General features: G+C 31.0%; 1 protein-coding gene across 9 annotated transcripts in view; it reads right to left on the reverse strand.

Annotated features, from left to right (window-relative positions):
• Nucleotides 1-22982, reverse strand: part of LOC119838643 (probable G-protein coupled receptor Mth-like 3) — a 35153-nt gene that overhangs the window by 8009 nt on the left and 4162 nt on the right. For 3 of the 9 annotated variants that reach the window (XM_038364686.1, XM_038364685.1, XM_038364677.1), the window contains exons 2-3: nucleotides 8169-8352; nucleotides 6581-6772 (exon numbers count right to left, since the gene is read on the reverse strand). In XM_038364686.1, the coding sequence (XP_038220614.1) occupies nucleotides 6581-6772; nucleotides 8169-8352 (376 nt within the window). Of the gene's footprint in view, nucleotides 1-6580; nucleotides 6773-8168; nucleotides 8353-13879; nucleotides 14499-15903; nucleotides 15994-22982 lie in introns of those variants that run through there. The other 6 variants (XM_038364678.1, XM_038364681.1, XM_038364679.1 and 3 more) reach the window with 6 other exon arrangements.

A 22982-nucleotide genomic window follows, 5' to 3' on the forward strand; every position in this document is an offset into this window, starting at 1 on the left:
GTAAAATGAGATTTTAACGTTATTCTACAGTGTCCCATTATTTTGGTTCGTTTGTCTACTCTAATCATAAAACTCATTAAAACGACATTTGAGGTCGTAATCTTTGTGAACATGATGTAAATAACTTTGAAAACATCACATTTTTTATGTTCGTATTTGTCCTTTGAAGATTGGTAATGCATGATAACTTATGAGTCAGAATGTTAAGATTTCAAAAAATATTTTTAACAAAAACAAATCCGCCTATTTCTAAATTGCCGCCTAAATTGCCGGGACTAGAAAGTATTTAATCGTGACCAAACCGAAGGCACCCAGCTCGCAAATAAAAAATGAATTAGTTAACGGTTCAAACCGTCAAAAGTTATTAGATAATAAACGCAAAAAATTACAATCGAATCGCGCATCTCCCTTCCCTGAATCCTTTGTTTGAAGAAGATTGAAAAGTAAATAAAGTTTTTAGCTAGTGAAAAAAATTGCTATTATTCAGTTTTTTTTAGTAGATGACGTGAATTTGTAATATATAAAAATACGTATCAAAAATAGAGAACATGATATCCATTATGAATATCTGGGTTAAATACGTTCTCAGTCTATTTTCAGACAGTGTGTCCTAACGAAGACATCGTAAGTAAAGGGTAGGTTTTCGATTACTTAGGATCAGAGTAGGTTTATACGTAAGATATTTATAGAACGACAATTATGTCGGATTGCAGCGCGCCCCGACTTTATGTAATCTTAAGAAACATTAAACTAGGTTTTAATTTTCTTGATAAATAATCCTATACTATCCTCCTTCTAATATTGTAAATGCGAAAGTTTGTAAGGATGTGTGCGTGTTTGTTGCTCTTTCACGCAAAAACTACTGAACCGATTGCAATGAAATTTGGTACGTAGACAGCTGGACTTTTTATCCCAATATTCCTACGGGATACGGATTTATGCGGGTGAAACCGCGGGGCGCAGCTAGTATAATTGAAGATACTAGCTGAAGTAATACAGCAGTAAGTGTGCACTATTATATAGATAATAGATGTACTAACTGTTTGATCTATCGCTTCTCTGCGTTAAGTTTCTTCACAGCGATTAGTCAATTGAAACATACGGGTATTTCCATAACTGAAAAAACGAATATCGCTGACGTAACTTTCAAATTGTACTTTGTTGTATGTCAATCAGATAAATGTGATAAATGTTAAAAAAGACCTTAAGGCAAGCCATACACGCTACGGTCTACCGTAGAGGTCATCTGTGCAGCTATGCCTGTGCAGGTTAACCAAACATTGGTAGCGTGTATGGGGACATTCCGGTGTACCGGAGCGGTCTTCAGTTCTTTTTGCGATGGCATCGAATGAGAACGATGACGCGCGGGCAGTGCTAGGCCTTGCTTTAATTTTGAAAATAAAAGATACAAAAACAGTGAAAAGGAAGCGAAAAAAGTGGTGTAAGCATTGGTTATTGAAAAGGAGAACATATAGTCATGTTAACTTATTGAATGAATTAAAATTTGAACCAGATGATTTTAAAAACTATCTCCGAATGGACAAGAAAACATACCTTAAATTACTTGAAATGGTTACACACACGCACACACGCAAAGGTACACCGTACGGCGTCACTCGAAAGAATTGATTTTCGATCTTGCGCCGGTCGCCTGCGCAGGCTAAAAAAACTGCACAGGTCTATTCCCACACACATTCCGGTCTACCTGCGCAGGCATACTTGCTCAGGTGGACCTTTCCGACAGACCGTAGCGTGTATGGCTTGCCTTACGCTACGTTTTTTATCCGTTGATGATTCCCACGGAAATAACGATTTGCCGTTTTTGCTCACCGTCTGGTTTTAACTTTTATTGTTATAGAAGTAATTTTTTTTTGTTTACCAACTTTATTATTTTGTTGTATACATTTTGGTAGGTATGATAAATCGAATTTTTATAAACAATCACAAAAAACGTATCTATATTACAAATTGCTATCAAACATGTTATTATGTTTAATTAGATCAATTGGTTGAAAACAAATAACACATCTGAACTGTTTCTATTTTGGGAACGTCGGTTTAAAACATTTGATAACTTTTACCACTCGGGACAACAGTGTCCTTACAGTAAAAACGGGTTCATTATTAACCAGTTATCTTTCTGGATGATTCAAACCTGCATGACAGGTGCCCTTTGAACGTCGATTACTCTATGTTTGAAGAGTAATCGACATTGGTATTATACATACAAGTGTATATTTATGTTTTGTTTGTTGTGTGTTGCATGTGTGAATGTTTGATATTAAAATCAAATCCACGATATTATTCACTCATATACCGTAATGTCATAAAGATATTAATATTCTAATATAATACTCTTTAACAAGCTTTTATTAGCTTCATCTGTATGATTGTACGTAATCGACTCCTTTAGACTCAATTTTGATATTTTAAACGGTCAGATTTATTTAATTATAATCTCTGTACACTTATATAGTATACATAAGACCACACATGCGTTCATTTCATGTGTATCTTATTATCCTGATTAGTATCGCTATAATTGTATAACTTCCGCACGTATACTCTGTGTAAGAGCAAAATACAAGATGATTCTATCGTATTATGGTATTTTTAGTTCTTTTTAACTATCTTTATTACTATTTTAACTGAACGAAAGTCCCTGATCACACTACTAAATCGCATTACTTTCTACTAAAATTTTCGAAATGTCATTAGTCGTAATGGGTACGTTTTTTAGTTGTTAGACGTTTCTAATGTATAAACAAACAAGCATAAAATTCGACGCAACAAATAACGATTAATCCACACCGTCAATAGACCATTTGCTAGCTAAAATCATGATAAATAGTAATTATGTTTATTTTCGTCATAGAACGGATTCAATGTCTCCTGAAGGAAGTTTATATATGAGTGAATATACTATTTTTGAAGTATTGAAAACACTGGATTAAACTATAAACTATTCATTAATTCATATATGCTACTATGATAATAAATTTTAATTTTAGGTAGGTATTGTTTTTTACTTTTTCGCAAGAACCCTCTGTATATTACATATACATTAATGGTACATGTAAAAAAAATAGAAAGATTAATATAATAATAAAAATATTTAAAATTTGTTGTGTTTTACACATACGTCCTATATTGACCCACATGGGTCTGTCTTCATTTGCGTCTATGCTGAACTTTCTTATTAATAAGAGAATAACGAAATTATTAGCTTGATTTAGAGCTATAGAGTTTTGGATTCGTTTTATTTTATCACATATCGTTTCAGTATTAAGTAGGTAGGTACTTTTAAACCATCAAGTAAAGGCCTTTGTTTTCCACTTTATATATAAGACACGTATCTTGTTGATCATTACCTAACGTTAATTATTATGCAAGATTAAGTCATGAGTCACCATAAGGACAACACTTATTGATTGTAATGTTCAATAATTGAGAAAACATTTGTCTTAGGCCATTTGCAATAAAGGATTGATGTGATAATCAAATCGAATAATATTATTTCATGTTCTTTTTTATAATGTTGAGGTCAATAATTTTATAGTTTTGTATGAGAAAGTATGCAGTTAGTCTCATTCGTGTTGTTTTTTTTATATCGGACTATCTTTTCGTTGCACTGCAACTTAGTAAAAGTACATATATAATAATATTGTTTTAAAGTGGTTTTGTTTGTAATATTTACATGCAAATACTACCGGGCCGGTTTCAAACTTCACCATTAGAAAGCTGTATCTTCCCTGAGTAATATAGACTGTATATTCATCACGGGCGAAGCCAGACAACAGCGAGTATAAAATATAAATAAACTAACTTTATAAAACTAATCTGTTGGACCGATATTGACGAGTTTCCTTAGAATTCCCGATCGTGTAAGTTTTGGAAAAATACGGCCGGTAAAAACCAAATGCTCAAATAAATAATTTAAGATAAAAACCGGATCCCGCGTTCTTTACTAACGATGGAAAAACAAAATTTCAATCTGGCCATGAAATCGTGTCTCGTCATTCCGAACAGCTGGAATATCTTAATATTCTATATAAAATGCAATATTGGAGTTATCATATATAATATAATATTGTAGTTATTATATTATCTAGAACATCGTACCTGTGATCGTGTCTAGATACACATATATACTTAAAAGCCAGCATTGCATATAAATAAGGAAAATATAAAAATTATAACATTTTTAAGGAAAGACGGTAACTCGTATTATGTTCAAAAATCTTTATACTCATAAAAATCTAATATTTTAAATAAATGATTTTTCCAATTAATTGTAATTAATTTATTTTTAAGACTAAGTACAATCAAACAATTTTATTCATTTAGAAATTAAAAAGTTTTTAACGAGTTTTAAACGCGATTTATTCATTATATTATTAATCCGACGTTTCGAACACTTTACAGCGAGCGTGGACACGGGGAGGCTGACCTTCTAAATGTAATACTCGCGTAAAATCAAACACAAGAAAATTTTATCCATTTCAATATGATTAAAAACATAAATGTATGTTCTAAAAAGCGGTATCAATACAGAAGTCTGTGGGTTTTTCAAGGGTACGTAAATTATTATTAGATACATATTCAACTAATTAATGTGAAATTGTACAACAGAAAAATAACATTTTATCTACAAAATAAACAATCGGTTTAAAAAAACGTATTAGACATTTTCAGTATCACTTTATTTATATTTCCGCAAGATGATACTATTATATTACCACCAACCACTATTTCATAGGAGCTTGATGTGTACAGAGGTTATTAACATCTCAATAGATATCGGTCTAGACGGCAAATATTGTGATAATTTGTTTTTTATATACACTTTTACGATTTTAATGAATGAGAATAGAATCTATAAGTAAATACGAAGCACCAGAAGTTGGAATATTAGTGGTTTAATAAAGTAATAGAAATATTTATACACGAGCCTAAAATTGGAATATTTTATTTTTAGTTATGTAGAATAATGTTATGTTTATAAGTTCTATATAAAAGTATTTGAACTTTATTTCCAACTAGCGGTCCGGCCCGGCTTCGCCCGTGGTACATATATAGCCTATAGCCTTCCTCAATAAATGTGCTATCTAACACAGAAATATTTTTTCAAATCGGACCTGTAGTTCCTGAAATTAGTGCGTTCAAACTAACAAACTCTTCAGCTTTAAAATATTAGTATAGATATCGCGGTGTTTTTTTCTCATACTGAGGAGTGTTGATGACACAATTAATTAATTGTATATATATAAATAAATAAATATATATATATATATATATATATATATATATATATATATATATATATATATATATATATATATATATATATATATATATATATATAGTTGAATTAATTTTTCGACATTATACACATAGATATGTGCCGCGATGTGGAAGTCATTATTTATCAAATCATTATTTATTTATTTATTTAAAACACTTTATTGTGCTGCCAGCAAAATACAAAAACAAAACTTATTAACTTATAAGTGATCTCTACCAGGCAACCAACTAAACATTATGCACAATGCACAGTCAGAAGTTAAATTCAGTATTAACAAAACCATCATACCGTCAGAAATCATAACCGTTCAGCAAATGAATTGTTACGAAAACCACGATTTCAAGAACACAGGGCTCGAATTAAATATCAAGGGAAGTCTTGGGTTTCCGCCAATTCTCTGACCGTGAGATGCAATAATCACAATTTCGGAAACCGTTCACTTCATTATCGATGCTGTAAGGACAAATGGTTTTTAACCAGCGCCATTGAAACGAAGGAGGTCCCATATTCGATTTATTTTTGTTTGTGTTTATTTCTTAATAATTGCGTGTATTCTCAACCGATTGACAAGATTGTTATTGAGATTGATAGTAAATTTTTCTCTTTTTAAATCTGTATTTTAAGCACATGAGATGTTGAATGAATGTTTTTTTAATGGGTCAATTGCATTAAACAGACCGTCGTTATTTAGTTGTTTCGAGACATCTGTTGCAACCTTTTCTTCATTTTCTTTTGTCTCTCTCAACTTTTTTTTTATTTTTTTTTTATTACAATCGCCAGTGTGAGATATCTTTACTATCTATGTATGTACTCTGTATTAGAAGAAGTGAGACAATGAGTGGGTGATTTCATTATGTACATTACAGCGTGTTTTTTTAGTTTTATTTTATGCTATAAGTTACTATTTTATTTATGTCATAGGTACTCGGCAAAATATCGCTCGTCCCGGCTCCGCCCGGATATCTATATTCCTGTTTTATCCAACGGGAGCACATAATCGGGATAAAAAGTATCCTATCACCCAAGTCAGCTCATACCCTGCCTGTATACCAAATTTTATCGAAATTCGTTAAGTTGTATCAGCGTTTGACGGACAAACATCCAAACAAACTTTCACATTTATAATTTTAGTGTCATAGAGTGATTAGGGAGGAAGGCATCGATTTTAAGGAGAAATTGATTTAGAAATTTACAATTGCATATACCTAAATATATCATATACAAAGAAAATTCAATGGGGATTGAATAAAACTTTAAATTCGTCAAGGTACTTACTAAATACGACGCAACAGGTATGAGAGATGTTGTCGATCAAAAGTAATATCTTCATAGTGGAGAGGAAGACAAAACCCACGAACAAGCTCAGCAGATAGGCAATCAGGACTCTTCCGTGAAGGTTCCGCAGTTCTGGTAACCAGCAATACACAGCCACCGTCACGAGGATGAACACACAGGAGATTAACATACCTGAAATTATTTGGGATAGAGATATAGTAAGGTAAAATCTATACCAATCCTACACGCCCCGGCTCCGCCCGAGTAGTCATTTAACGTAATTGAAATAATATAAACTATCCTATCGTTTAAGTTAGATCAAACTGCACATCGTGTGCAAATTTAAATGAAATCGGTTTAGTAGTTTAGGAGTCTATCGCGGACAAACAATGTGCGTAATTTATATATTAAGATTATAAAGAAAGAAATAATTATTAAAGAAAATTTGATGGCTAATGTATTTGTAAAGGTAGTATGGAGATAATGAAAAATATATATAATTATTATTACAAAACTACGTAAATAAATTTCGTTTGTTTAAACTCATTTGATTTATGGGTGTTTATTGTGATAATATATCATTTCGCCGCAGGAATACCCAAGAATTTATAATCTTTGGTGTCAAAGATGTCATCAAATTATTTAATAATTAGTCGAGTATTTCATATAGTGTACTATTTATAACTCTTCAACGGTTTAAGTTTAATTTGTCACAAATAAACACAATAGCTATGAACAAGAAGTAATAGAAAAAAATTCTAATCTATCAAAATTTCTCATTTATAAAACATTTAAATGCTATAAAATTAAACATTAAAGCTGTGAAAAAATTAAATCCTCGAATTTTAGAGAATCAGCAGTGTGGCAATGATCATAAATAGACCAGGGCTGAAGCTTTTAAAAATGGTAAAAAATGAAAAAAAAATACAGTAGGATGAAACCCATTAGAAAAGGAGGGGAATATTATCAAAATGAAAGGAAAAATAAATTACAGACGATCCGAGTCCGGCAAGTGGGAGGGGGTGAGTTTTTAAGGGTAAAAAATGGTTTATCTTGATTTCCGGCAAAACTACAAGTCCTATGGAAAAAAGTTAAATGGCAAAGTTGTAGGTAATAAAAAGATCTACAACTATTGTACTTGCAATTTTTTTCACATGACCTCAAAATTTAGGTGAAATATTCAAAAAAGCAAGTTTTTGGTTTTTTCAAAATTTTTTTTTTTCTACGAAATTTGGTGAAAACTTACCTTATTATGACCCAAATACACTGTAATTTATTTGATTATACACTTATACATTTGTCTTTTAACCACACTGGAATAAGTGATTAGCTTTAAGATGTCACTATAACCCTCCTTTTATTTCAAAGTAAAGTTTTAATTTACATTATTATACTACTACTAATATTTTTATTTATTTAATGTCATAAGAGGGTAAATGAGTTTGTGGTTCGCCTGGTGATAAAGGATCACCACAGCCCATTAACATTTGGAGAGGTTGTGCCAATGTTCTGCCCGCTTTTAAAGGAAAGAAGGAATGGACTGGGAAGGGTGAGGAAAAGGAATCGGGAATATATTAAATATACTCACATACAACGCTCAACAACTGATGTTCCTCATGAGCGGCCTCGGCAAAGCATACTAATGCGTCTAATTTAGATGTACGATCACCCTTTTCATCTTCATAGACGAACGTGTCGATACAATACTTGTCTGGGCCAAACACCGTCCAAGGTGGTATTGTGTTTGGTGTCTCGATTAACAGCTTACCATCCTGTGAACCACACGTTCATTTTTAGTTGACGGCCATCTTGGATTTTAAATTTGTCATATTGAGCAGTAATTTACTATACAAGCCTTTTTAATTAATATCCATATCGAGAAATCCGCTAATCCATGAAGAAGGACAGATAAGCGTATATAACATAAAGCTCCGTATTTTTTGGGTAGGATAAACCTAATGTGTTAAAAAAATCGAGTACTGTCGTATAAAAAAATTAATATGATATAAAAATTTGTATTTGATGACACTTGCAGGGTATCTTAAGTATTAAGTAAAGCAGTACAGATTATAACTCGATTACAACCTTTCGAAAAATGGATACCTTAGGGGAATCCTTTCCTATATGGGGGAAGGATAACCAAGTAACCAAGTAACCAAGGCTTTATTTTTATCACGGGTCAAAAAAACAAAATACCAGGAAAAGAGCCAATATGTGAAAATAATTCAGACGAAAGCTAATTTTGTTCTCCCAGAGCTATTTATCTATTAATCGTAATTTCAAGTGAATCAAATGTAATGCTTTCGACAAGTCATTCACATATAATGAGAGGTCATTTCTCGCCACGTGGAGTCTGGGAGATTTTGCCGAAGCCATCACGGAACCTGTTTTAGATGCCTGTTTGTTTAAATATTATTCATATAAGTAACGGCCAGAAAAAAAAAATGGTAAAGGTAAGTAGTTGTAGTGCTTTAAATGTATGTAACATTAAAACAGCACAATTATCTCTAGATATATAAAACTCTCGTGTCACGTTAGTTACCATGCTCATCCGAAACGGCTGGGCCGATTCTAATGAAATTTTGTGTGCATATAGGTCTGAAAATCGGTCAACATCTATTTTCCATACACCTAAATGACAAGAGTAAACCAGCGCAGAGTAGAATAGCGTTTGCCGGCTCAGCTATTAATATCTAGACGTATTTTGTTGCATTAATCGATAAAAATATGAAGTATTTTGTTCATGGATGATGATTTTGATTTTTATGCAAACACAATGTGGATGTAAATATTAAAATGGAACAAACGGCTAATAGAAAAATATTAAAACATTAATTTATCAAAATGACTACCTGTGTTGACACAAGATCGTCAAGGGCCTAATTTGTTGAGTTTTGTTGAAAAGGTGACAACATAATGTTTTAATTAATTACGCTTGACAGTGTTCACAAAGCAGAATAATTATAAGCGTAGTTATATGTTACTCCAATTGTTTACTTTTAAGCTATATAACTGAATAGTGAATACTCGCTCATAATAAATTTTTCGTATAAAAATACCTACATTCCCTTGATTTTGTTATAATAATATGTAGACCGTATATCGCATCTAAATATACATATATAACTCAAAGGTGAGTGACTAGTGATCTATCAATGCATAGCCCAAACCAATGGACGGAACGGGCTGAAATTTGGCATGCAGATAAATGCTATGACGTAGGCATCCGTTATGTAAAGAGTTAGATAAATTTTACCCCCAAGAGGATAAAATATTGGTCTAAAAACAAAAAGAATCACAATTATATTTTTTTACATTTCTTCACGCAAAGACACTTATTGACCGATGATAAACCTTTTTATAACCCAACCTATAAACGCATAAATAATCAATAAACGTTCTTTTGATGATATTTTACGACCTTTTAATTAAGAGTAATGTACAGTAGAGCAATCAAAGATTAAAGCAGCTTTTTAAGGAATTTCCTCTAGTGTATAATTTCTGAATTAAGAATGGCTGCATCATCAACTTCATTATATTCAAGGGAAAAACGTATTTTTGTAAGCATGATATTAAATTGGACGGAATGCTGCGTAAGCTCAGCTTCAAGGTCAAGGGATTAACCACTACCGAAAGAAATTCAAACAAACCTTTGTAAACATACGAAAGTAAGCACATTAAAATATACATTTGCTCAGGTGTATAAAGTGGTATTTGTTTATCACCAATCATTCCTTTATCGAGCACAAACAATCAAAGGTTCTGGCTTCTGCTTTTATATATTTTTAGCTCGAAGATCCTTTTCAGGTGGAGTTTTAGCAGAATGCAAAACATATGCATCAATATGTGTGTCTAAAAACGTACCAAAAACAATATGACTTTAGTTACAATATTTTTATTCATTATACCTATATGAGGCGTTTACAGTTAGTATTTACACATATGTAAAACAAGTTTTAAAACAAATACTATGTACTAATACAACTTCAAATGACAAGAATCCATTTGTATTGCATGGAACACACAGTAAGGAGCGATTTCACCGAATAAATAAATACAAGTTTTTTGTCCGTGGCGTTTCCTTAAAATATATCATGAAGTAGTCCAGATTTCTTGACATGTTTTTTAAGCTTCACCTGTATGTTTGCATGTTTGTGTCGCATATTCGTATTATAAAAGCTATAAATCGTTTTCCAAGTAGATTGTCCGTATCCTCTTGTATTACTTGAATAATTGAAGTTACACGTATTCGTCTCTATAAAATAGTTCCTAGAATTGTGTATTCAATTGATTATCAGTTCCGCGTATAAATAAATTTAAAGTGTCACAGTATAGACACTATACAGTCATTATACGCATTAGATGGAGCCTGCATTTTTGTTAACGAATACCAATAGTACCAGTGAACTGAATGTAGTATTACTTTTATAATATTCTTTTCTGACCAAAATCTTCCGCATTAAATTCTTTAAAATGAGTTCAGTAGTTATTGCACAAAAGTGAACGAATTGTTGTTATAAATGTATGACATTTTTATTTGGTATTACAATACTATTTTTATCACACATAGAAAAAGAACATGACATGAAGATCCGTGATTTCCAATCCTCAATATAGATTAGTTTGTAGATTATACTTTAAATAACTTTATCCGAACCGGATCTCAAACTGTACATACATAACTGTCATATCATTAAATTACACGACTAAAGCCCATAATTACATTGTGATTAGAGTTATTTAAAAAATATTTTTGAACGCGCTAATCTCAGCAACTACTGGACCGACTTAAAAAAAAATCATTCACACATGAATATGCCTATAATCCCTAAGACCTACAGACTAAATGATGTATCTACGGGCGACGGCGAGATGACAGAACTAGACTCTAGTGTACTGTTCTCCTTCTATTGTAAAGGAAATGTTTAGGTGTCTGTGTCTAGCTTCTTATTATTAATTTGCACCACTTCAGGTCATGAGTCACATTCATTATACTTATGATCCTTAAATACACAAGCCGAAACAAAGAAACGATAGTCAAGCATTCACAACTACTCATTATCAATAACTGCTGATTGTCTATCCAAACATGAAAGCAATCTAGACGCGTTAATGGATCACAATAATTGAATTCATTAGCGACTATGTTGGGTAAAAAGTCAATTCTTATAATATTCGTGGCCAGTGCTTGTCTAAAAACCTTCATTTAACTCTGCGAACAATTATGTAATTGAATATAAAAATGTTTTATTGCGCCCTGTATGTTATCGGGGGATGCCTTTAAAGAGGAAGAATGTTTTTTTATTGTTATTTAATATAATGACGTTTGACATTATGTTGCAAATGAATTATGTAATAATAATTCTTGAAACTTTTATTATTATATAATTTCCTTAACGCACTATCTCGTAAATCTAAATGTTGTAATTTCCCTTTAAATAAAGATACAAAGAATATGTATTCAACGCAAGTTATATGAAATGTTATGTGTATTCTATGTTGGAAATTCTTTATAAATGAATAAACAACTTTGCAAACACAAATTTCGTTTTAAAATTTAATTGTCAGTAAATCTATATTGTATATTACAGTTACTATGAGGGTCTAGATTATATACAATACAACATTTATATAAAATAAACTTGTTTGACCAGTAAAACAATGAGATGAATTACGTAATAAAAATTATCGTTATTAGTGTCATACTACACGCCATAGTAATTAAAAATGAGACTGGATGAAACGATACGTACATTATGGCAAACCGTGTATCACTTGTTACGTTTTTTAGCATTAAGCTATGTTTTTAATTATTTGAAAAATTAATAGCATACTTAAGATTTTCTTTTCTCAAAAATCCATTTATCTTTAATTGAACTTTTCTATAAACAAGTCCAGCGACGTTCCTGGGGAAAAAGGTATCAGTATTTAAAATGAGACAAAATGTTTGTACTATCAAATAAAAAAAAATCAAACGGCTGAATACCCAAGGAGTTATTGAGTGATACAATTAAAAAAAAAAAAACATCCGAATTGAGAACCCATTTCATATTTGGCAAAGCGAAACGCCGGTAATCATAATGAACGTTAATAATACATAGGATAAAGCATGTTATCAAAATGTTGTTTTATTTTTATATCTCTTCCTATGTAATTAAAGTCGAGGACCATTTAAATTTTTCTTTTATACCAAGTAGCGAAAACCATAAAACTCAAACTCAAACATTTATCTATTAATTAGACTTCCTTCACAAGCGCTTTTGAATCCCCAAAATACATGATTTTATAATATTTTCCATCTTATTAAATGCAACGATTAATGAAAATAATTAAAACTATTCATATTATTCCAGGAAAACCTATAAAAATATCCACAGATCCAGATTATAGATTATAGTATATAACATAAAAAATAAATATTAAATCACCGTGGTTTGACGTCAAGGGAAATTCTCTAACAATAATATTTACTTCATTCCTATAAAAGTATTCAAGCAGAACATTCTAGAAATTTTAGAACAACATTAATTCAAATAAAGCATATGCCCGCTTTATTGTTCCGCCAATATGTTAATTCGAAATCGAAACCCGGATTATCCAGTAAAGTAGCCAAAATAACCATTGGAACGCTTTATCTTATCAATCACTATCATTTACATGGTTAAGTGGGTAGACGTAATTGATTATCATATCTATACTAAAATAAACAAAAGCATTCAGTCGAATTTTCTTCGTCATAAGGTAGTGGGGAAGTACCAGTAGCCTCCTCGAAAATATTGTTTCTAAGAATTTAGAATGCTTTATAATATTTAGGTCTGTTTGAACTGTTTTTATAATGAGATGATTTAGTTTACTTGATCATTTCTTTAATGTACGCTTCTTAAATTTTTAAATTAATTCCTCGATCGGCCTCGCTGTTGTTTAGCATGTACAATCGTTTTGATTCAATACTTTTTTTGTTGGTTTTTGTTATTGTATAGTGTAATAATTATAAGAGAAGTAAATAATATGCTTGTGTAATTAATTTTAAGGACAAATAGAGTAATAAACTAACGAACTTTATGAATAACGTGGAGTCATTCATTTTTTTAGACAATAGTGTAAAATTTTCCTTGTTCGTCCAGTATAGTGTGTATTTTTTTCTAATAACGCGTCTTAATACATGCAACAGGCCAATTCTATCCTTACTGTGTTACAATAGAAATTATATTGTAATTAATTACGTATTTATAAACAAATTGGTATACATTTTTTCATATATATTTATTAATATCTATACTAGTTAACCTTCAAACTCACCGTCACAATATTAAACACGCTAAACGGTTCCGATACTTGGATCCGTACTTCATTCTCCTTACAAATCGGTTTCCCAGAATTGAAATGGAACAACTCTTTCGCACTCTCATCCTGTACTCTCCTGTATTCATCCCATACGATGGGATTAAACTCCTCAGCAACGTTGACACATTGCTTCTCAACTATCTTGTAACCCTGACCTGGTGGGCAGCACTTCTTTATGCACGTCTTCTTGTTGCATATACAACCTCTCTCAGTGCCACTGCGGGCGTCATGGAAGTATTCGGCAGTGTCGTAAGTGAATCCATTGTAAGTAATTACACCATTCAGTCGAATGCCATCGGTAATGTCCACTGACGTATTAAAATCGCACTGTTCACACTCACAGATCGAAACGAGCGCTAGAATTAAGATCACTTTGAGCATTTTGTTTGTCACTTAATATGTTCGGAATGTGATCATCGACGCATGCTTTGCATGCGAAATTATTGCCACCTGGGACCACAGCTACGCAGCAACTAAAAAAGTTCCTGGTACGCAATGTTTTTACTCAAAGAGGGATTTCCTTAGTTACAATTAAGGTTATTCATGAAACGATTTTGTAATTGCGGCATTTTAACTGTAATAATAATTGGTAATTAATAAAGTGTGATGTTAGTTATAGAAACACCGTCTTGAAATGATAAACTTGTTGTCTATATGATGTGGGTCAGAGAATTTAAGTATGTCATCATTATTTCGTTATTCGTTTTATTTACGTAATTATACGAAGTCAAAGCGTTGTAATTAACTTTTATTGAATTATCCAAGTTCTCACATCCTTCTGTAGTAATTTTTTTTCTTAACAATTGTTCATTAAATAAATTACTTAAACTGTCAAAAAAAATAGGCGAATAAATTTAGTTTTTAACAATAGATTCACGAAATACTATAAATTATAATTAATAAATGTAATTAAAGAGTGCTGGATATTTGGATATATGTATTCATAACTATGTGTTTGTTTACGAACAGTTTCAATCTAATATCACGTACATTACCGGTATTTATTTACTTACCTATTGTGTAAAAACAGTAAATTGCCGTATGGGTAGGTACATGGGTTTTTACAAATAGCCATTCATCTATGACTATGTATCAACTGCTCTTATATGAAATTCATATAAAATAAAGTGAACGTTTAGAATTGAGTTCATGCCTTTTTGTTTTTTGTATCTATATCTTTACGAATTTCCTGATCGTAAGTAGCAAGTGGACTAGCTTATAAAAAGCTCATTAGAATCAATTTATATTTGAAGTTGTTCATCTTACATGAGTTTTTATTTATTATAGAATATAGGTTGACGAGAGAACGTTTCTAATGAATCTTCTGCAATGAAGCGATGGCTATAAAATACTGTTATTCCGGTTTATCTACAATAGGTAGACTACGTTGGATGTTATTAAGTGTACATGATTATATTATACACTGTTTTTTGAGCTTTTACAAAGTACATGTTGTATGTTATTTTATTGTATATTCATTTATACTATCTATATTTATAATATTATTTGCTTATGTATGCAAAGGAATCGTACAAAACAGGTTCTATTAGGGTTTACCTGTTTTTATTAACATAATGTTGTAGATTTTAAATAATACAACTTAACATAATCTGAATCAGATTAAGATACAAGTGGATGGAATTTTAATTTGATATTTATAACGTTGTATCGAACAGAAAATTTGTATGTTTAATTAAACACGTTTATGGAAACTTATATTTTTTACTTACTTGTCCACAATAAAATATATTTTATTGTAAATAATATCTTAAAAAATAAATTACTTCACAAAAATAAATTCTTTTGGACATTCTCAATAATTAATTTAATGAACTAATGTTAATGCAATATTCGTTTTAGAAAAACAGGTACACCAAATAGGACCTATCACACAAATCCGAAATTTAAAACATTTTCATTGTGGTTTTCTAGCAAATAGAAAAAATTGCTAAATAGAAAATTGCCAGAAAGAAACGAACACAACTGATCAAATCACACCTCAACTCGTGAAACACTCGCGATTTTATCAGACCAATAACGTACGTCTATCTCGAGATCTGAAATAAAACTGACTTACTTCAAGTCTCAAGAATCAAGAGTCAAGTATTTCGGTGTAGACCTGTCAAGGATGTTGAAATCACCGTGCGTGTAAACTACATTGCCGCTTGACATAGCATATCAAATCATCATGTACCCTACAAGCAAGCAGTGTATAATGAAAGCTTCTAAACTGCAAGTGGAACGGTCGTTTCATTTTGTGATTGTAATCCGTCGTTTGACATAATCAGCTGATAGCGTTCTAGGTAATGAATTAGTGTTTGCGAATACTAAACATATCGATGACTTCGAAGAAAAACGTTCTTTAAAGGTGTTTTTTTTTATAATTTTCAGTGTTAGTGCATGAAGTTGCATTGATACATATATATATCTTTAGATACAAGTGGAATGGAAGTCAAAAATGCATGTTTTTGGGGGCCTAATAGTTACAGTATAAAGTTTTTATCTAATACGTGCTAATAAGTAATCTTTCAGAATCTGGAATACGGGATATAATGAAGAAAGGGAGTGGGTTCAACGCGATATAGTAATTTTATGTATCTGTTTATATTCTTAGTAAAAATATTCTTGAGAGACTGAATGATTTTGATAGCGGGCTTATTCCACCTGCTTTCCTTGTGGCAGGGTTTAGAAATGACTGTCTTCAATCAATTTACAGACATTGAGTTACATTAAAATATATCTTATTCAACTATTTATTCTTCTGTTCATCGGTCATGCGGAAAATACTACTCGTAAGTGTATTATTACATTACTAAGCGATGCCATGTTACGTGAACGTGCTCCACGTCGCCCAGGTATGGTGTGTGTGTTTCTGGTTGCCGGTTTTAAGTGTTCACTTACATTGAGACATTAAATGAATTTTAAAGGAATTCACGAACGCAGACACAACAAGGCACAAAAACATACGATATACCTAGTACAATACACAAAAAGCATATAATATAAATACCACATATAAACTGTAGAATAATTTTATGAATTCATCTGATTGTTACTAAATTCACAAGGATAATGAATAAATGTAACTTTAAGTCCTTTAATACTTACAGGAAATCATAATTGAAAAATAATTATTTTGCTCTCGGCTGTGACCTAATATTTTATTTATGACAATATAATCAATTATTTACTTTTATACCGAGCTCATTGTTAATAACCGTAATTAGATTATGATTCTATTATCAAATTAAGCCTATTAACAATGAGCATACATCTGTATTCCATTGAAATAAACGAGTGGTATAATCTTAACTTTTGGTATAAATTAATTACCTATGTAAAGAATAATCAGTCCTATACAAGTCAACGGTAATGTCTATTTGTTACTCTCTCACCCGAAAAGCCTTTGAACGGATTTTGATGATACTTGGCACTGATGTAGCTCAAGCACCAGAATAATACATGCATAAGCTTAACTGAAGTCAAACCAATTTAAGGATAAGAGCAAAAAGAAGATTACATGAGACGTTATAAAAGTCGCGATAGAAAGGAAGTTGCTTTCCGCCGACTGTTATGCTTAGATCTTTAAAATAACGCAACAAATTTTGGTGGGGTTTTTAATAGAAAGACTGATTCAAGAAGACGGCTTATATGTATAAAAACATTGAAAAATAAGGCAGAAGCGATGTTTTTTCGAAATTAACGCGTGCGAAGTCGCGTTCAAAAGCTAGTAATAGTACTAGCTTTTGAACGCGATTTGATAATTACGAACTTATGAAAATTGTTGAAAACAACACACAATTTACATTTCCTAACAAATTACATTGCAGTAAATTGCTTTATTTTGGTCATAGGCATTCTGATTCGTTCCGTTGTTGGCAAAACCCATCCCACTATCAATTGACTAGATAGATGATGCCCAATATTAAACTAATTATTAATTAAAGATAGGACAATTTTGTCAAATGGGTGTTGAGCCAACAAATAACAAAACATATTTTTATATAACATCTTTGCTCATAGAATCTTGCAAGGGTCTAAGTTTTAATATCAGTATTTATTGTGATGTTTAAATTTTCGAATCTCCGGTATAAGTTTATAGCTATGAGTTATGTATGCTATTGAGTATACTCGGTAAAAACCTTTGTGGGGTTTGTTTGATTACAATAATATAATTTAATGTTGAATTAGAGACGAGATTACAAAGATACCTTATCTTTAGTAATTAATAATTATAATATTATTAAGATAGTAAAGGTTTCTTTCTCTCTTTCGGATAGTATTTTTATTTTTTACCATTCTTTATCGTACCATAATAATATATTAAAATATACACTCAATACGAATTGTACAAAAGGCAGTTTTTTGGCTGCAGAGAAAAGAATTGATAAAATATGCAAAAATTTTGAGATAAATTAGCACACGAACTCTTGTTTGAATAGAAATATCACGTTGTTTAAAAAAATTGCATTTTGTTCCAACATTGAACATAGCATGTAGTCTATATATAGGTATATAGAGGTACATAATATAGTCTATAGAGTTTTAGTTTATGTCTTTTATAAGTATATAAACTATTTTGAATTAAGCCGACCTTCATCTGCTAAAACAATAAGCTATTTTATTTGTCGCGGATCAAGCGGCCAGTATTTAATATTTTAATTACCAAAAGGGAGAAAATTTACCCGAAATCGGATGTGTCATTATTATGCAATAGTAGTAATGTATAAAGTAAAGTACAGTTAAGGTGATTATACCAGTTTTATGTTTATATTCCTTTATGTTCACTAAATCCGCCCTAGACCTTGAAAAGAAACCGATGTTATATATATAATCATGTATGTATAAAACTATTTCCATAATAACAATTTTGCTAAAAGGATATGCAACCCCTAGAGCTTAATTTAAATAAGAATTACACGGTATAATTTATACCCGTTCACATTCCGTAACTCCCAAATGATGAAATAGTAATATCAAATAGTGGATGTCCCGGAAATTTTGTAAGTAATTATTACTACATATGTATTTAACTATGTTAGATTTGCGTGTAGCACATAATAATAGAGCAAAGGTCATATTTTAACAGAACTGACCGTGACTTCCAGCGAAGAATTAAATTAATTCTGCATTGTTCTCAAATAGCAGAATTTCATTTTTTTTATTACATGATTTTAATGCGGAACATATTTTTAGTAATATAACATGGTGTTAAACCAGATTGTTAGACAATTAAGAGTGGATTCTTTTTCAAATATATGAGGATAATTAATTGTAGGAGTTGAGTACGCTTAAGCACGAATTGGGCCACCTCGCACCTCGGGAAGTACCACACGCCCATAGGAAACTACCGTGAAATGATGATATGATGATAGCATGCTACTGTGTTTCGTACAGTGAGTGGCGGAGCAGGAGTCCCGTTTCCATTTGTTTCCATTTCCTCACCCTTTCTAGTCCATTCCTTCTATCCACTCGTCAATTTTTTTATCCCTTACCCCTTAAAAGCAGGCAGCGCATTTAGAGAGGCTCAGTTGCCTGCTATGACATAAAAAAGCCTAAGCCGTCCTATGTTCTCAAAGATCTAAAAATTGCTTTAACGTCACCAAAACCCCCTGGGTACTAAATTTCTTGAAATTAGTTTGAGTCGTTGCCGAGATTTGTATAAAACGAGCAATTCTTATATAATTGGTTGTTTTTAAGGTGCTATTAGCTTTTATATTGTATAAAGATTAAACAGAAATTATAGCATAAAATTAGTAAATGTAATATGATGAATGAATGAAATAAATAAATATCGCTGATAGTTGCATTACAATATACCGCCACCTATAGTGTTGTGATGAAATCATTATGACCTAACACGGAGTACATAAATGCACTTTGTATTATGTGACGTCATTCCTCCTTTTTCGAAGCCAAAACAGATGGCGCTTTTTACAAAATTAACTAATTTCTACGTTTCTACATTAATTCATTATATTTAGTGCTATATCTCCATTTATGAAAGAAATTGTTGTCGCCAATATTTTTAACGCCAGAAACTTTTTAGGGACTAAAAGACAAACTTATTTATACCACAGATAACATAATAGTATATTAACTATTCCACAGATAACATTAAACTATATTAGTACGTTTTACTAGAAATAGCATTTCGACATCGGATTAGTGACTAATAACTATTAACAATTTAGTTATCAGGGTGTATACAATTTTCAAGTGTAATTTGCGTAAGAAACCTACGAACTTAGTGTTGGTAAACAGAGGACATCACTATATCAATATATTACTGTCTATGTGAATTTATCCTACTAATATTAAAAACACAAAAACTTCTGAGTATGGATGGACAGATGTTTGTTACTTATTCACGAAAAAGTTAATGAATGGATGTTTATGAATCTTTACAATAATATGGCTTATATATCTCAGAATAGAACGTAGGCAAATTTGATTTTAAAAACCGATTTCAATGAGTTTTGGAAAATATATAATTGATGATCCAGGGCTAGGACAGCACATAGGTTATCTTTTTTCTGTAAATTTTAACCCCTAAAGGGCCTAAAATAAGGATGAAAGGTTTTTACACCCTGCCTATATACTTAGGTACGTAAGATTCCCATAGAGAGTAATACATATAGTACAGATTACTGAATACTTACTTCACTCTAGGTAGGGTCAGAAATATATCTTTGTGTCAAATGTGACGAAATGACTTAACGTGAGTTTATCTTTAGAGCATTTGTCAATTGTATAATAATGGTATACTTATGTATTGAGAAATAGCACTTATTTACTTACGTAAAGTTAATGTTATACAGTTAAAATGGTAGATAAATCCTTTAAAACAGTTTGTTAATTCAACGAAGTTAGCGATATGTACATGGTCTAGTCCAAATTCACACAGTCAGACATGTGAGAAAGCTAATTATCTAATTATATTTATTTGAATAAATGGAGAATTTAATATTATAACATTAACGAAAACACGATAGTACTTTTTTACTTGTACATTTATATTATCTTTGTTTTCTGAAGACAGCTGTTTAAATATGATTAAAAATCACAATTCGAACGTCTGTTTGTCTATCTGACTATAACGATTTCACGACAAAACCAGAGCATCAATTTGCAAAAAAATGTAATGTTAATACTAAATCATAGATTACTTAATTGTTTTTAAGTTCAAAAGTCATGATATTATATGTCGCCCTGGTAGAACCCGCAGGTAAAACCATAGTACATGAATTTAAAGCTTATAAAATTCAATTACCATGGCTCAAGTCGTCATATGGTATTAATAAAAACGTAAACAATCTGACCGTTACCAAGCAACAAATATCAATAATTATTCATTGAATTGCCACACAATAAACGCACATATTTTATTAGAATACTATATATTTATCACTACGTCATAGCAGTATGCTACTCTTTGCACTAAACTTTCTTCCAGTAACCATCGAAAGTAGTTTATTAGCACACTCACTAACCACTGCGTGAACAACATGAGGCCTTTCGGATAGCTAGTAAATAATAATATTATAAACAACGCCATGTATTATGAAACGGAAATGACTATTAGCGATTGCAGGAAAAAATATATGCATTTCACAGGTCTGTTTACTCTCGCATACAATTGTTTTAGCAGATGAAGGTCGGATTAATCCAAAATAGTTTATATACTTATAAGACGATAATTCACTTTAAACTTATAAAAGACATAAACTAAAACTATATACACTATATTATATAACTATGTATACACTGCATGCTGTGTTCAATTTTGGAACAAATCCGAAATTATTTTAAACAACATATTTCCATTAAAAAAGGAGTTCGTGTGCTAATTTATAGGAAATTTTTGCACATGCGCGGAATAGGAAAAACACAAAAAACTATAATTTCCCAAAGTTGGGATGCCACATAGTAAAGGATACACACAGGATGCACTATATTATGTTACATGCGAGTAAATAGCATTATAGAAGAATCAATAATAATGCATGATAATTGTTATTATTTACCACTATATATTTAGTCTTTGGTTGCGAAGGGAACAAATTATTTCTAAATGATAGTCAAAACTCTTATTCATAAATAGTTTAATTAAGGAAGGTATTCAATACTTACGACTTACAATATTTAGCAACATTTGAAAACAGTGGTCACCATCAAGAATCAAGTAAAAAATACTGAATGGCTTAAAACATGTTTTTATTTTTTTTAATCCTCATACCATAATCTGTCAAAGCCAAACCGTAGTACAATTCGATATTTAAATTGTGCTCAAACGAAATAATGCGCGGGAATGGAGAATTAAAGAACATGACAATGGCATTCAAACATTTTCAATGAATAAATATATTGAAACGAACGAGTGTATAAAAATAACACGATCCAGTTAAGAAATAGCGGGTGAATAATAAAATAAAGTGGGTTAAGGGCGGCCTAATAGAATCTGAACATTATTAAGCTTGTAACCCATAAATCGGTTCAATTTCGTACGACATTCCTGAACGCAACATTTGGCTGACGCTAGTCTAGTCATATTGGTATTAATTTTTGAACGAATGATAAATACAGGTTTTTTATGTTTTAACTGTTACTTTTTAATTTTAAATGTTGATATCAAATTATCTTTTTGAAATTAATTTTGATTATATTTTTAATAATATTTGCACCTTGAAATCGTCAAAAATATGGTAAAGTATTATAATAATAAGTTCGGTGAATCGAATACACTCACATTATGATAGACTTTTTATATTACAGAACGAGGTAAGTCAGTACAGTCAAGCAATGCGTAATGTTTCTTATATTTAGATTTATTATTAATATACTACCTAAATCATTTATCCAAGTCAAAATGATTGTTTTGTATACTTTAAGCAAAAATAAATTAGTAATCATTTGTTTATCATAAATAATTTTATTAATAAACAATTTAAAAAAAAGATCTATATACATTTATTTCTCAATAGACACCTATATCATTATTGTTTTATAATGGTTTAAGGCATCTTAACAGTAGGTAATCACTTAAAATAATAAAAGT

This window comes from Zerene cesonia, unplaced genomic scaffold (assembly GCF_012273895.1).
Source record: "Zerene cesonia ecotype Mississippi unplaced genomic scaffold, Zerene_cesonia_1.1 Zces_u004, whole genome shotgun sequence".
Lineage (NCBI taxonomy): Eukaryota > Metazoa > Arthropoda > Insecta > Lepidoptera > Pieridae > Zerene > Zerene cesonia.